Source organism: Raphanus sativus, unplaced genomic scaffold (assembly GCF_000801105.2).
Source record: "Raphanus sativus cultivar WK10039 unplaced genomic scaffold, ASM80110v3 Scaffold2171, whole genome shotgun sequence".
NCBI classification, from domain to species: Eukaryota; Viridiplantae; Streptophyta; class Magnoliopsida; order Brassicales; family Brassicaceae; genus Raphanus; species Raphanus sativus.
The window spans coordinates 180-17,022 of NW_026617480.1; the positions used below are offsets into that span (position 1 = coordinate 180).

Sequence of the window (16,843 nt, forward strand, 5' to 3'; positions counted from 1 at the left end):
TCCAAAACTTAAAATGAAAAAAGAAATAGATTAGATAGTTTTTAAAACAAATATACTTTATAAAATGGGCCCTTAATTATTTTTCAAAAAGGAGCCCGTTGGCCTTTTTCTTCAACTACAGAGCGGCCCTGATAACAGTCATGTGGTAACCTTTTTTCAACAGTCATTTGGAAACCTTTGTTTATTGAAAAAGGCTTAGTGCGGAACTCTTTGTTCGTCTCTATCTTCTTAATTACGCAACTTATTATGTACAGTACGAAGTTTGAAACACTGTCATTCATCGTCAAGATGGTTGCAATTTAGTAGCCCCAAAATCATTCAAACATAGTCTTTCTTGGACAAGAAGATAACAACAAGGTCAGAAACAATTTTTAGGGTTAAAAATTGTTGGACCGAATTCGACCACGAGTTTATGAAAGATCCACTGCACCCGTACCGAATCTAGTTGGAAGAAGTGTGATTCACGAAAATACCATGCAACGTAACATTAGTCATTGCAAAATATTTAACGGGTTTGCCAACTCTAATGATAGCATGCATGCACCGGAGAGTTTTGTCAGAGTAATGATAAGTTTGACAACACAAAAGGACGTATATAGTACGGATCACCAGACGAAAGATGTATATACTGATCTGGACATCATGTAATTCTACAGAAACCATTCTTGAACATTTGACGGGAGGGATGTTAAGTTTCAGAGACCAATTTCAATCTTTATCTTTCGTTCCTAAGCAGCTACCATATAATCAAATTCATTGGATACCCTTTTAGCCAATAAAGCTTTGTCCTTATGATACTTTTTCTCTCCATCCAGTCTCGTGTTTATACTGACTAAAACGTCATAAGAAACGAGAAAGTCACCTCCTCTTGTCGCACAAAAAAGTCACCTCCTCTTGTCTTGTCGCATATTTCATCGTCATTAATCTCTGATTGTATTATCTCCACGAACCTGCTCTCTGAACCCATTACACTGAAGCTCATTCCACATAAACACCTGTAAATTAATCTCGAACACAAATTATTCACATTGTTAATACAAGGAAACGGCATAAATGAATTATGAATCGATCAACAGTTACATTTATTTTTTTCTATTTGATTTTCAAAATAATATATATAATACTACTATTAAAATATATTTACATATCTAAGAGAAAACCAATCTAAATGAAAATCACAAATTATTCAAAACTTTAATCTATTTAGAACAAAAAATCATGGTTGAATTCAAAAAAATTTGATGTTATCTAATATACTAAAGTGATAATCAAACTAATCATATATTACATATGCAAAATCGCATGTCTATATAATATATATTATTTATAAAAATTATAAAATAATTAAAATTAAAATTAAACTATTAATAAATTATTACAATATATTATTTTATAAATATTTATATCCGTACATGATCACGGGAGAATCACCTAGTTAATTTTTATAAAACTAGTTAAACTTAAAAGTACAGAAACCAGAACCTGAATTTTTAAATGAGTATTAAAAAATTAGGAAAATAGCAAACAACTATATAAATCGTATATTATTTTTGGAAAAATATCTTAAAGTTCTAGTGATATGTAAAACCATACAAATTTGGGTACAGAATAACCTTTTAATTGTTGACAAAAAGCTATTGTAATTTTTGTGACTTAGGAAAAGTTAATTGAAATCATCTGTATCAGCCGAATTTGAGAAATATTATCTTATTTATTATTGAAAATGATAATTGTTTTTCACATGCCATCATATCATTCATGCATTTATAGGTAGCTAAGATTTTTTCCAACCTTTAGCACTTTAAAATAACTGAATTTTTATGTCAGGATATATTAGATATGTTAATGATGCCTTGATGATTAGATGTACCATAGCAAACGAAAAAAATAATTGCATCTAAAGGTAAAAATAAACAAAACAAAAGGACATGTAAGATCTAAAATGGAACAAACATAGACTTTTTTTATAAGCCACCAACATAAACTTATGAAAAGTACCTTTAACAGAAATGACAGGAGAAATATAAAAATTATTACATGGTGGTATTTGCGTGAATAAAACTAAATATCTCTTGGATGGAACTTGCAATGTCTTCTGCAGTAAACCTCGTCTCACTTGTAATCTGCACGTGTGTTATACCTACCTGATGTTATCTTTTTGCGGTTGCTAGATACTATAACAATATCAATTCGTAATACATATGTATCTTCTTTGTAACTATCCTTTATGATTTTCTCTTTTCTGTGTAGAGGGAAACCAAACCTGTAACTAGGTGTTGCTGTAAACCTTTTTCCTTTTAACTTTGTACTGCCCTGGTTTTTATTTAATAAAATTTGGAATTATACCATACATTTAAATAATGCATATGCTTATAATGACAAAGCTATATGTAATTTATATATATTATCTAATTGTAATTGAGTTTTATATATATACATGGCTATTGCCTATTTAGTAAACCCATTATCCATGTAATCGCCACTAAGCAATCATCCACCCAATGATAGAAACTGCACTAGCTAGTCACTAGACTATTACTTTTTTCCCATAGCTTACTAAAAAATTAACATTTATATTAAAGCAGTCCAAACATATGGGTAAAAAATTTGATATGTACTATGTACTTATATATAAAACTCCTATAATGATGAAGTAAGAAAGTAAAACTTGCCTTGACATTGAAGGAATAGAGGACAGTTTGTTCCATGGTAGTGATGTTAGTGTGAAGGATAGAGAGATGAAGATCCTCCAAAGCAGCAATAGTCTTAATCAGTTGTCCTGGTCTTCTTCTTGAAAGTATCTTGATCATAGCGTCAAACCCTAGCAGCTTCACCTCCACATCAGCCAAGCACGACTTGTTCTCCGCTGTTTCTTCCTGGAGCCCTCCTCCTCCACCCTCTAGTTCAGTTACATTTCCGGTACTAGTTAGCGGGTTAACAACCGAAGTTATTGGTGAAGAAGAAGTCATTGTCGTGGTCATGTCCCCAATTTGCCTATTACCGGTTTCTCCGAGGATTCTCCGACGCTTTTGTGACTCCAGGCATTGTAGGAGTTGCTCCAGCTCTCTCACAAACTCTATTGCTCCACCTATGATCGACGCTTGATCTCCCTGTTGAATACATGCATAGTAAAAAAAACTGCTCACGGACAGTCCTAATTATATTATATATATACACACACATATGAATATAGTCACATATATATAAAAGAAGTATATCCTAATCATACCCTTTGAACGTAGGATCCAGGCATAAGAGACCTGAGAACACGAAGATGCTCGTTCATTTGCTTTCTACGGTTCCTCTCGACTGCGATATGAGTCATACGTTGGCTTTCTACTTCTTCACTGGTTTTGCTTGTTCTTGCTCTCTTCCTCTTGCTCTTCACCTCCTTTGTCGTATCATTTTTGTTCTCTCTCTCTTCTTCTTCTTCTCCTCCAATAAAACGGAGTTGCACCGAGTTGTTATCGTTTTCCACGTCTTGATTCTCCTTTTCTTCAAGAAACACGTTGCCTATGTTTCCTTCGCACTCACCTCCTTCTTGAGACATGAGATTATGGGTTTGGTTATGGTCCTCTATCTTATCATTCAAGACTGGAAACTTCAAAAAATATACCGGGTCCATCCCCGTTTCTTGATTTTCTTGGTTTCCGGTCTGGTTCAACGCCAGTTTCGGACCAAAGTCCGCAAACTGCATCACGTCTGCGAAGCTCATTTTATCAAAAGCAGGTGTTGCTCCAAAGCCTGAAGGGGACAGTTGATGCTGCTGCGGCATCGATTGCTTTTGTTGCTGAAGGTTTCTGTTGAACATATAGTCTATCATACCGGAGTTGTTATCGTCGTTACCGCCTGAGGACTCACCTAAAAAGTTCGGTGCCTGAAAAAACCCGTATTGTTTACATATATAGACATATATATAGGCGAAGAAATAAATTAGTAAGATATGGAGAAAACGTACATACCGAGTAATCTTTATCCATTGCTTCGTACTTGATCACAAAGCTCCTTGGCCTGGTATAAAACAACAATCCATGAGCGTCGCAGTCAGTTGAAAACATATATGTGAAACAAAAACCCCACGTAGTTATGCATATACATGTATGTCTCCATAGTTGTTTTGGAATTGGATCAGACGTACATAAAAACCTAGGCATGATACATCCACCATATGCGTATGCATATATGTCTTATACATAGAATTTTATCAAGCTGAGTTATGAGAAACAAGTGAATGATGAAATAAAAGAATTACCTTGTATGATTTACTAGGGTTTACGAGAGGTGTATATAGAAGACATGCAAAAGTAGCAGAAGATGGACAAGAAATATGTGTATTGAGACGTCACGGTTGAGCAACCCCTACCAAGCTCTCATATATATACACACGCATATATATACATAATACAAAGAGAGTGGACCTACATATGCGTACAAATGGTATAGCAAGAGGTATTAAAATCCTATATTAATGTACGTGTATTCTCATTGATTTGTTTTATAAGAGAAACTTAAGAATCATTAATGCATATTTAATAGAGGGTGGATCTTCAACAAATCATCATTTGAAAATAATTTAGTTCACTCAGTTAGATACATAATCTGTACTATCGTTGTCCTGTATCTTCAAAGATGCGATAAGTTTTTTTCTTAATTAGTAACCTTAGAAAACCGAACAATGTACATATGCGGTAGTCCTAAGTAATATTATAGCATAAGGTAAATCATCGTTCTTAATAAAGCATATCATATTACATTATTTCCCCCTAACCAACCTTTTTTAAGCCTTTTTCAAAAATAAACTAACCTTTTTTTTACCAAAAACAAACCTATTTTTAATCTAACCTGTTTATTAATTAACTAAGTACATTAACCAATAACAAAATCTGGATCTTGGCTTTTCTTGTTATGTGTTAAGAAATTAAAATTACCACTATTAAAAACTCTCGTATGGTTACAAAATAATCAGTTATTTCATATATATTTTTTAATTTCAGTTCTAAAAACTAAAATAAATATGCTTATGAATTTTTACTGGCCTTTCGTGTGATTATTTCTAAATCTGGAGACCTATTCAAACATATTTTCTATCAAAGCAAATTTCAAAATTGGGATCAAGTTCAACTAATTACCGAAAATGAGATTGAGTCAAATGACAAATTATTGAATATTCAAAATCATATATTGTTGTGTAATAAATACTATCTATATATTTATTTCTCTTATTTTTCGTAAACGTAAAAATGACTGGAGCCACAGAATAAAGAAAAAGGAGTAATGTGAAACACACATGCATCACCTCTCTATCTTTGGAACCATTAAAGAGTTGTGATAAGTTCCAGAGTTCACAAGCAAGCCAAACCGCTCTTCTTTTCTACCGCTTTTTCGTGAACTTAATCAAATCTCTATACGCGTCTCCTCTTTTTATTTATATCAGTTCAGATTGAATTACTTATGTTATTTGTTGTCCAGAATATTATTTTTTCTTTTCCATTTTCGCGAAAATGACCTATGCTATTATTGTGTGTGTGTGTTTGTGGCGACATGTGAATTTTGTTTATTTTATTTTCTGTCGTCAGACATGTGAATTTTAATAAGGACAAGGTTGTATAAAACGTAAGAAGATGGTTCAAATAGTATTTTAATCACTACAATTTTGTTTTTCTTGGATGCCATTACACTTCCATCATATAGTTAAGCCACGTGCGTAGGAAAAATTGGTAACCTTTAAAACATTATGAATGAAAAAACAAAATAATAGAAATGAAGATTCTTTTTTTTTGTAACTTATTATTTATCCCACATTTGATAAAAATATTGTTTTCGTTCTATAAATCCTTATAACTTGAAAAATGAGAAGAACTTACCAGGTATTATATATTTGCAATATACTTTTGTTTCTGTAAAGGGAATTTATTGAATCAGGTATTTGAAAAGATTTAAGTTTTTTTTCTTCGAATACCCTCTTATTGTTTTTATCGTTTATAAATATTATTTGAAATCCAATCTTATTAATTTGTCATTTGTATAGACACTACAAAGTTCAACTTTATTAGAAAATAAAGATTTTTTCAATATAATTCATCAAATAAGATTTTTTTTTGATTTTGAAAGATATATTTATAATTTAAAGATAAAAAATCCAACTCCTAAGATGGTATCTGGAACTTTTATTTTTATTTTATTTCACTTTAAAAGGAAGGAAATCAAAAAATTTCAAAAAGAATAAATTCATTATTTGAAAATCACTTTTAATGTTATATATTTTTGTATATTTGATCAAATAATAAATTATCAAAATATATTTAGTAGAAATAAATTTCATAATTTATTTTCAAAATATTTTAATATCCTAAACCAAACCATATACCCTAAACCCAAATCGTAAATCCAAAATTCAAATCCTTAAGTTTAGGATTTGGGTTTAAGATCTAGAATTTAGGTTTAAGGTATACAGTTTGAGTTTAAGATATATGATTTGGGTTTACGGTATAGGATATATGATTGATTTAGAGTATATGGTTTGGATTTAAGGTTTGTGGTTTGGGTTTAAGGTTCAGAATTTGAGTTTAAGGTTCAGAATTTGAGTTTATGAGTATAAAATTTGGGTTTAGGGTAATAAATTTGGGTTTATGGTATATATTTGGGTTTAGGTTTATATATTTGGGTTTAGTTAGCATCACTAAAATTGATTCTATTTTTCTTTTAACTATTTTTAAACAATTTGATATTTTTATTTTTATTTACATAGTATTTTGATTGGTTTAAGGAGTGGTAAATTTAAAGGATTTTATTTTTCTTTTTAACTATTTTTTTAACAATTTGATATTTTTATTTAATTATTTACATAGTATTTTGATTGGTTTTAAGGGTAGTGGTGAATTTAAAGGTTCAACACAAGAGGTGAACCTAAGTCTTGTCCATCCAATAAGCCCTCTTATATTTTCCTTTCTTGAACTTTCTTTATTGTATACTCAATATGGCCTTTCAGTATTAAAATTACAGATGCTCAAATTAGTAATATATCAATGTATGTTTATCATACATTTAAAACCAGAAATAACTTATTCTCAGAAAACCAAGAAGTTAGATATATTTATGTATGTTTAAAAATTTATACTATGATGTAAGCTGCAAAACAATATTCTCATCATATTGTGTTTCTGTGGTAATTTTATATTTTATTTTTATCTTAAAAATAATTCAAAGTGTATATTGTTTGAAATCATGTAAACGTTTTCACTGCCTACATAACATGTGGGGCACTTTTTATGTATATAAACTTTTAGATGTAGATTTGAATTATAATCAAACAAACTCAAAATAATTTTTACTTAATTTTATGAACAGAAAATATACAATTAACATATAATTTATATAAAATATGTAAATTGTTATAAATACGATAATAGATAAACAGTTATATATTTTTACCAAAAAAAAAGATAAACGGTTACATATTTGTACAATGAACAATCATTACCGACATATTTTAACTATGCATCACTTTTTTGCTTTATAACAGTTGTAAAATGTTTAAATAAAATGTTATAAACAAAAAGTCTTATATTCTCTTTTATTTCCTTTTATTTTTAATGACGACTTTTCTGTCACCTTTCCTCCCTTTTTTCTTTGTTACTTTCACTTTTTTCTTTTAATTTAATGTATAATATACAACCAAAAAAAATATTATTCCCATACATAAAACGTATGGTTGGTGTAATAACAACAAATATTTTTTGGGTTAATCCACCGTTAGTCACTCTTTGCTTCTTTATAAATTGTACATATATTTGGTCTAATAACCGACGTTTACATTAATATAGAAAGGTTTCTCAGCTACTTAGTACTAAATTAATATACTTATAATATCTAATTTGGATATGAAATGGGAGAATTTTTTTTTATCAGTATATCTTTATAAATATAAAATTTTTATAAGCTTTTATTCAAAGGTATCTGGTATCATCTAGTAAAACTATGTTTTCTGGAATACATAAACAATACTAAAACAAACAAAAATTTTCATACAAGTCAGATATAGTGATTTTTTCTATGTTTTATATCAATTACCATTATTTTCTTGTGTATATCTATACTATTAAAACAAAAATACCCATATTCAATGGTACGTCCATTGAAATAATTAAATTAACCTATCTTTAAGTAATTATTGTCCTTTTCTATTTATTAAACTATTTTCTAAATCATATTTAGCTTAATTTTCGTGCTTAATATATTTCTTAAAAATAGTTAATTTTTAGGAATATTAAAATTTAAAACAATTTTAACAATACTAAAATTGGATAATGTTACCATTAATTATTTTGAACAAAATTCAATTTTAAATCGATATTAAAAATATTATTAATATTCCTAAAATATATGTTTAACTCACCATTAATTATTTTGAACAATAAAATCTATATATGCTAAATTTAAATATATTTAAACTACTTATAGAATAATAGGAAATATTTGTAACTGAATATTATTTTTAATATAATTAAATCTCACCTAAAATTATATATATTAAAAAAATCTAAAATATATGTTAACCATTTCGGTTACAATTAATAATTTCAACCAAAAAATTTAATACTGAAATTTAAATATTTTTGAATTACTTGTAAAAAAAGTTTAATGTTTATAACCAAATATTCTTTTTCTAACATACTAAATCTTATTATATGGTCCATATCTGATCAAAATATTTAAATTCTTATTACATCTAGAATACAATTTCATGTTAAAAAAAAATATTATTCAAACATATCAATAGATCAATATTAATTTGTCAAAAGTTTAGTAGCGGGTACGAGTCACTATTTTTTACAGCACATAAATTATTTAACAGTTGTGTTTGTACAAAATTGAAAATATGATAAATATTTAAAATATAAATCAACAAACATTTAAATAATATTTACTTATATAAAAGATAAAAATAAATACCCGCAAGGTGCACGAATCAAGATCTAGCATAAAATATATAATAATAATACAAAAAATATAAGAACTGAGATATGATTTAGTTAACTGAGGTATTGAATAATTAAGATGAACAATAAAATAAAATAAAATAAAATAACATATATCTAAAGTCATATTTTTTTTTAAATAATCTTAAAACATAAGAAAACTAATATTATTACGAGAGTGTATAATTTTTTGTAAGAGTATAAAAATTGTTTTACAGAGAACTTAGTAACTTAATAGTTTAAAAAAATTATAAAAGCTTTTTAAATCATTATATATTTTACAAAATTATTAACCATTTTATTAATTATCATAAAGCTAACATTATTTCAGGGTTTATAAATTATTTATAAGATTAAATAAAAATACTATTACACTTAACTTAATGAAAATATATTCTATATAAAATATAAAAATTAATAATTTATAAGGGTTTACAAAATTCATCTATAAGAGTTAATAAATCACTTAAGAGAGCTTTTTGTCAAAATTTAAGAGAGTTTGAATTCATATAAATGTACATTTGTTAGAGTTTATAAATCATATAAAATATCTTAGACATAATCATATAAAATATCTTAGTTATTTTATAATCAAATTAGATAATGTGGTAATCAGTTTTTTTTTTCTGAACAGATTTGATGAGTTGATAGATAATATAAAGATAAACACAAAATAAAATAACAATGGAGGAAGAAAGTTGAGGCTTGATTGTGACAGGAGTCACGGTAATCTTAGGATCAGCTGGGTACGTAGCATCTCCAAAAAGCATGCATTTCTGACGTTCTTTGGAGTTTTAAAATGTATAATTAAGCTCCTTTTAATTTATTGCATATTCACGAGGATGCAATGCTACTTTTTTATTTTAAGGATAATTTCGGTTTTATTTATACAAGAAAATATTTTGTAGAACTAGTATAAATGTTTCCATATCTACCAAAATTTACAAATTATTTACTGGAGCTATGTTGGGCGATCAGTGCTATTAGCCTATGGTGGGATAGATCAATATCTAATTTATGTTGGTATTAAGAATTAGAACATAATAATAATTAATAGGTACAACAACTAGAACATTGGTATTGGGCCCATACCTAAACCACCAAGTAGTCATATATGTTTTTGGGTCTGAACTGACCCAATTAACACTTGAACATAACGAGACACTGAACATGTGGATGAATGACAAAATCTTGCTTCATGAGTAAAACAACTGAGTTGAACAAAAAAATAGTAAAACAACTGAAGGACCATTATAGATGGCGGAAGTGGGCGACGGTAGCAGTGTGGCACCACGCTGCAGTGACAAGTTCTGTCATTTTTCTATAGAAAAGTCGGTTTTATTCAAATGAAGCCAAAAGTCTTTTATTTAGTATAGGAGATATGTGAATGTTAAATTTATATATCACAATTCAATTGGTTACGAAGATTACCAACCAAACTAATTGAAATGTGGAACTTGGCTAGCTTGATTAGCTAGTCGTTTGTCATTGTTTACTCGAAATTTATCACCAGATACGACATTCTTTTTTTTTCACCCGGGATATCTTGCGGATCGAAATCCAACCGACTAATTTTCGGTATCTGATTACTGGCGCCAATCAAACTTAGTTGTTCGTAATCCAAATTAGATATCATGTCGCTTGACCACACTTTAGGATAATTTGAGGATAACTGATTCAAATCCATTTCTTTTAGAGTCATTGCAAGACGTCATGTACCACCTAACTACTAACGTGTGGTTCAGATACAACTTTCTGAAAACAATCTACTATTTTTTACTGTACAATTAAACTGATTCATGTCGTTTGTATGCGTAAAATTGCATCAGTGAGAAGTTTTTTTCAAGATTATTTTTAGAAATTTTTTTTCGGATTCAAAATCAACGATGATTCGTAGCTTAAGGCATTCAGTTTTTGGATTTTTTTTGGTTCTTTTGGATATATATATGTGAACCACTCAGATATTATAAGATTCAGTTCGGTTTTGATTTTTTTGGTTCTTTTGGATAGATATATAAGAATCACTCATATATTATAGAACTAGGTTCGGTTTTGTTTGGTTCCAGTTTTATATAATTTTGGGATAAAATATTTGGTAGTTTGAAATATTTGACTATAATATCGGATATTTGATTTCAAATAAAATATAATGTTATTTGAATAATTCTACTATTAGATATTTTAAATATAAATATTCCGTTAGATTGTAGTTATAAGTATTCTGTTATTTCTAAACCAAATATAGTTAATAACTTAATATTTTAAAATATATAATCATCTTTCAGAATTTTGGGTTTGGGTTCGGTTTTCAGATTTTTTTTAAATATTTTTGAATTTCAGTTTGGTTTTGATGTCAATTTTTTTTTTGGTTTTTCGGTTTTTGGGTAAATACAGTCCTACATCAACTTATGGTGATGATAAATTGATAACTGATTGATTTTTTTTTTTAAATACAAGATTTTTCTTTGTGGGTTAAAAATACACAATAATTTTATTCAGTAAACGATGACACTTAGTTTATCGGTTATATAATAAGAAACTGTAGTTTTAGAGAAGAAAAACTGTAGTTTTAGAAAAATGAAAAGAAATAATAATCTTTTTTGTCCAAGAATTTGAAAATCTACTTAGTCTTTTACAAAAATAAAAAATAAGTTCACCAGTTAATAAAAGAGAATGTAGTTTTACAAAAAGAAAAAGAAAATAACAATCATATGTCAAGAACACTACCTCCATTTGTCTTTTAAATTATATATTTTCCTTATTTTAAATATGATAAATGTGAAAATATTTCAATTTTAAAAATAGATGAATTTTTTTTTTCTTTACTATTTAATATTTAATGGTGATTTTTTCACATATAGTGATCATACAAATTTAACATGTTTTATTACATGCACAAAAAAATGTGTCTTTTTCTCCAACTAATTGAAAGTCCAATTGATGAAACCCTAAAATGCAATATAACATATATTTAAAAGACATATCAACAATAAAAATTAAAATACATAATTAATACCATAATAAGAGATAACAAAAATGATTTTGGACTATGTTGTCAGGAATAAATATCATAAAAGTGTTACGAATCACTGGCGAACCTAGGTAGAAGATTATGGGTGCAGTTGCTCCATAATAATTTTTAAATTTAGTATATTTCATAACAGCTTTGATGTCTACCCTATAATCTTGTAAATTTACACCTATTTCTATCATCTCTGCACCCACTGATAATAATCTTTGGATTCGCCCCTGTTACGAATTAAATCATATCATACGTAAGTTCATAATTTTTAAATTTTGAACTCACTCAATACATACGATCAGAAAACGTATTATACATTTACCTTATTACCACTATATATTCACCAAAACCATCATTTACATATATTTGATCTAAGAACATTTGCAGTGGCCGTGATAAACTTTCAAAAACTTCTCAAAGAAAATAAGAAGAAATACTGAACATAAATTATTCAAAAAATAGTTTGAACCATTAAGTAGAAAACACTTACTAAAACAGTCTTTCAACACTTTGTGAAAGTCTCTTTTTTCAGAAACGTCTCCTGCCTCTTTCTTTCATATTTGCATTTCTCTCTTTTTTTTTTTGATTAATCTGGGGGTATCTCGGGCCTATGGAATACCCAGACTAATCTCCAAGGGGAGGTGCAGCCACGGATAGACTCTTTCTCCGGGTATGCAAATGGACCCTAAAAGCATAGTCCATATCCGTGTTGGTGTCCAGAAATCATGACTTAGTTCCTTCCAGCAGAGTTCGACTCACAACCTGGGTGCAGGAAGGAGCCCGTACTTACCATTGGGCCATGATGTTAAAGACGCATTTCTCTCTTTTCATTTCCTTTTTTCTATTGTTTTATACTAATTGAGGAACTATTAAGAACTCTTCACTGAGAATGTCGTAAGATGCCCAAAACTACATGTTAAAACACAACGACTTATTCAGAAAAATTAGATAATAACTCTAACACTACAAAAACTATAGGATTTGACAATTCAATGACAAAGTAACTTAAGATTTCTCAAATTTCTTAATCTGTCATGACAAAATTTGACAGCACAATGACAAATTAATTCCAAAATTTTCACATTTCTCAACACAAGGACACATAAACTTCCAAGATTCTCATGCCTCTCAATCAGCATTTCTATAAATACCATTAGAATCTCCATGATTTATTTTCCTATACGTGCTATTGGATGTAATCTTATTTATATCATCCGCGTTTATTTCAATAACTATTCCTAGTAACTATTATCTCCATATTTCTTTTGATTTTTATGTGTAGCTGACTAGTTGGGATGCTCATGAGCCTTGCTTTATGGACTTTTTATTGTGAAAACTCTCGGATCTGTTAAATGATTTCATGATTTATGTTTAACGCTTCTCTTCTTAGATTTTTTTGTCAGAAGATAGGTTTACACGTATGTTTCAGATGAGGTTGGAGATCTCTGGTGTTGGACGTTTCTTGTTTGGGCCTAACGCATGCTAATCGATCGAGTTTCTGATGAGAGTTTGGACTTCATGTGGTATGATGACTTGGTTTTAGGACTTTGGGCTTAGGTTTCTTTATTCATTCTATTCATTAATCATATAAAAGTAATACTCTAATGAATGGACTCATGCATGCATTAACTTATGGTTCTTAATAAGGTTTGTGAAGTCGCTGTGTGATTTGTGCTTAATGCTTGCTTGAGAGTGGTTAACGCATGCATAAGTTGTTGAATGTTAGTCTTGTTAGATCACATTGACATATGACGGGGATTTAGAGTCTATCTAAAACAACGATACCTCTATTCTCAGAACTACACTTAGTTTACGAGCCCAGCAGTCAATAGAAACGCTAGCCTTCTTTTATGTATTCAATGAAGGTAAAGGCTCTTCTACTGTGTAACAAAAACCTCTCTCAAGTGATTTCTGACAATCCATGCATTGCTTGTTAACTTATGTTTCTTGGACCATATGATACTCTTATATTACATTTGAGCATTCCATAACGATCATATACTCCCGAGTGGTTTGATTCCCGCGTTCTCTGTGTCATTAATACGACACTCTTGAGCTGTGAACTATTTGGTTACTATCTTCTCAACAGTACCCACATTACCTTCCACACAAGGAGGCAGAAGAGGGCCACTTTGAGTTACTTTCATCTCGTCTAGTAATGGCATCATTGACTCTCTTCCACATATGTATTATCTTCCTAATCGGAAATCCAAAGTCAGGAAGAACTTGATATATGAAACATGAAAACAGAACACACAAGGAAGTTAATAAGAAGATAAACCTCGGAGTTGGCTTTAGAGTAGATGATTATTATATATGACTGTCCTCTAAAAAACAAACCAGTTTTGTGATTTGACCTCTAGATAGAGTCAGGTGCTGGGCTCGAACTCGCTGAGGAAAGAGATTTAAAATGGGACCGAAACTAAAAGATCAATTTTCAAATTAAACCGTTGAACACGGATATTAATTGTACCGAATAACCCACCCAAATCCGGAATTGAAATCGAAATTCAGGAAAGAAATCGTTAGAACAAATAATTATATAGTACTTATCAGATAAGTTGTAAAACCAAGAAATTAAAATTAAAAAACCGGGAAACAAAAAGTAAACCGAAAAATACCAGAGTTGACCGATATTTGGACAAATATTGAAAACGACAATCATGTTGTGTCTTACCACCATTAAAAACATCTCGCCAGATACATATAGATAGATAAACTCCGATCTCTCTCTCTCTCTCTCTCTCTCTCTGCACGTCGACTTCTTGTTTTTTTTTTTTGTGAAGATGAAAGCTTTCTGCATATTCGTCGTCTCATTGCTTCTCACCGTTAATTCCAGGGTTCGTTTCCTTCTTCTAATCGGATTTTTGCTTGTATGATGATGGACTTTTGGATCTAATTTCTCTTTTTGAATTTGGATCCATGTTTCTTTTATAGGGAGAAGCTACCTCTTCTGTTTTCTTCATTGATGGATCCAACAACCAATTTCTTCGTCCACCATCAGCCGAGGTAATCATTTTGGTCTTTGTTATATATTTATATATCATTTAAGATCGCGAATGTAGTAGGCAGAGACACGATTCCGTTTAAGCAATACCATAAGGATCCATTAGTTGTGGTTTTTTTTTGGTTCCTCTTGATTGGCGATCACAAGAAAGATTCTCTCTTGTGTTGTTTCTTACTTAAGAATGAATTATTTTTGAGTGTTGGGGCTTAGAATCAAATTAGTTGTTGATTAAATTTACTTTGAAATGAAATCCACAACAGGCGCTTCACATGTCGCTCTCTGAGGTATCTGCATCAGTATCTGCCTTGTTGGGTTTTGCACCTCCATCTACTTTGACTGCCATGGCTCCTCCAAGGTTTCTTCATCCTTCTACTAATGTTCGCTTTTTTTTTTTTATTATTTTTGTTTGTTAAAAAATCCTGTTACTTGATCATCTGATTTTGTTGTATATAGCTGAACAAGATTCTAAAGCCCAATCCGTTTGAGAGGCCTCGTGCTGCTTTTGTGCTAGAAATCGCCGGAGCTCATGGTATGCATGCAAAGGAAAAAAGCTGTACTTTTCTGACATGAACCAACCTTTTTTTTATTTATTTCTTAAGTTTTTTTTACTTTACTTGCAGATGCGCTTGTGGAAGCCTACACTAGTCATTCTTTCTTGGGCGATTCCATAAGAGGCAGTATCAGTTCTGATTCTTACAATGCTGATATTGAACTTCCAGGTTCCGTGATAGCTTGAACAGCACAAGCATCTATCTCATAAGCGTGACCAGTTTCCAATTCTTGCTTTGTATATATTACGTTAAGCTTTCTAAAAAAATCTTCAGGAAGTGGAGTTGCTGTTGTGTCTGTCAACGAACCCTCATCTGATGTGACTGACAAAGACATGAATGAGTTTGTAAGTTTACATTATCTTTCATTCTTATTGGATAACACTCTTTGCTTACCTTTTTCGTTTGATATGCTCACTAGTTAATGGGTGACTGTATTTTATCCGTAGGCATCTTGGTTGGGTGGGTCGTATGTTACTGACTCTGCTGAACCATTGACTGGATTGCTGAGTATCCCTCTGGCTGATGGTGCTAATGTGGAGTTCCATTTGAAAAGGTGATGTTCTTAGTTTCCATGAACTGCTTGTATATATTGTAACTTCCGTTTTTGAAGAAGGCTTTTGACTTTTGTTTACCATGAGCAGGAAGCAGAGAGGAAATTTGCATTGAACCTTTTGGATCTATATAAAATATCAGAGGAGTAGTCAACCTTCATGGGGATTTATCTCATGGTATTGAGAGACCTGCTGAACTAACGGTTGGACGCTTTGTCGGTATTAATGTAAGAACGTTCACTAAAAATGACTATGCTATATCATCTTGTTATTCCATTTTTGCAAAAGCTTGTCAATGTGTATAATATAATGGCAAATTACAGGTTTTAGCACAGGAGTATGGGCAAGGTATGGCTAAGCAAGGGATGGATGTATTGCTTGCCACACTATCTAAGCTATTTGATATGTTGGAGACGTCCTCACAGAGGTGGGTTTTTATAAACTCATTTTTTCAAAAAGAAAGTAATTTAAGACTTTTTTTGGATGTGAAAGCTAAAGAATGTTTGGGCTTGTTGCAGGCCAAATTGTTGGAGTGATCGTCCTTGATGAGAGAGTAAATCAAGAATCAGCTAATCTGCTGAGCGTTGAGTCTTCTTCTCGTTCATCTGCAAGGTCTATGGCTGAGGTAGAGGGAATTCCAAGTGCAGCCATTATCGCTCAAGTTATACTCGTTTAGGCTGACGCTTGCATGGTTAACTGGAATAATCCTTCTCATTGCAACTATCCTTGGGGTA

General features: G+C 30.3%; 1 protein-coding gene and 1 pseudogene across 4 annotated transcripts; one reads left to right on the top strand and one right to left on the bottom strand.

Annotated features, from left to right (window-relative positions):
* Positions 1 to 853: 853 nt before the first annotated feature.
* On the bottom strand, positions 854 to 4,403 carry LOC130494307 (transcription factor FAMA-like). Of its 4 annotated transcripts, XM_056999921.1 has the most exons (7): positions 4,253 to 4,402; positions 3,963 to 4,011; positions 3,230 to 3,877; positions 2,673 to 3,110; positions 2,264 to 2,313; positions 2,038 to 2,123; positions 864 to 995 (listed from the first exon to the last, which is right to left on the bottom strand). In XM_056999921.1, exons 2-7 carry the CDS (start codon positions 3,978 to 3,980, stop codon positions 979 to 981), a joined length of 1,257 nt encoding a protein of 418 aa, XP_056855901.1. In that variant the 5' UTR covers positions 3,981 to 4,011; positions 4,253 to 4,402; the 3' UTR covers positions 864 to 978. The 4 variants fall into 4 exon arrangements, with proteins under 4 accessions (XP_056855903.1, XP_056855901.1, XP_056855900.1 ...); XM_056999920.1 differs by lacking the exon at positions 864 to 995 and having other exon boundaries at positions 1,873 to 2,123; positions 4,253 to 4,403; XM_056999923.1 differs by lacking the exons at positions 2,038 to 2,123; positions 2,264 to 2,313 and having other exon boundaries at positions 854 to 995.
* Positions 4,404 to 14,691: 10,288 nt separating this feature from the next.
* LOC130505319 (uncharacterized) lies at positions 14,692 to 16,770 on the top strand (annotated as a pseudogene).
* Positions 16,771 to 16,843: the final 73 nt, after the last annotated feature.

Bases quoted from the DNA above. Each gene is read 5' to 3' on its own strand.
- LOC130494307 (XM_056999920.1), bottom strand. The intron at 3,111-3,229 runs GTATGATTAGGA...TGTATTCAACAG, and splicing joins CTGGATCCTACGTTCAAAGG to GGAGATCAAGCGTCGATCAT. The intron at 2,314-2,672 runs GCAAGTTTTACT...AATAAAAACCAG, and splicing joins TCTATTCCTTCAATGTCAAG to GGCAGTACAAAGTTAAAAGG.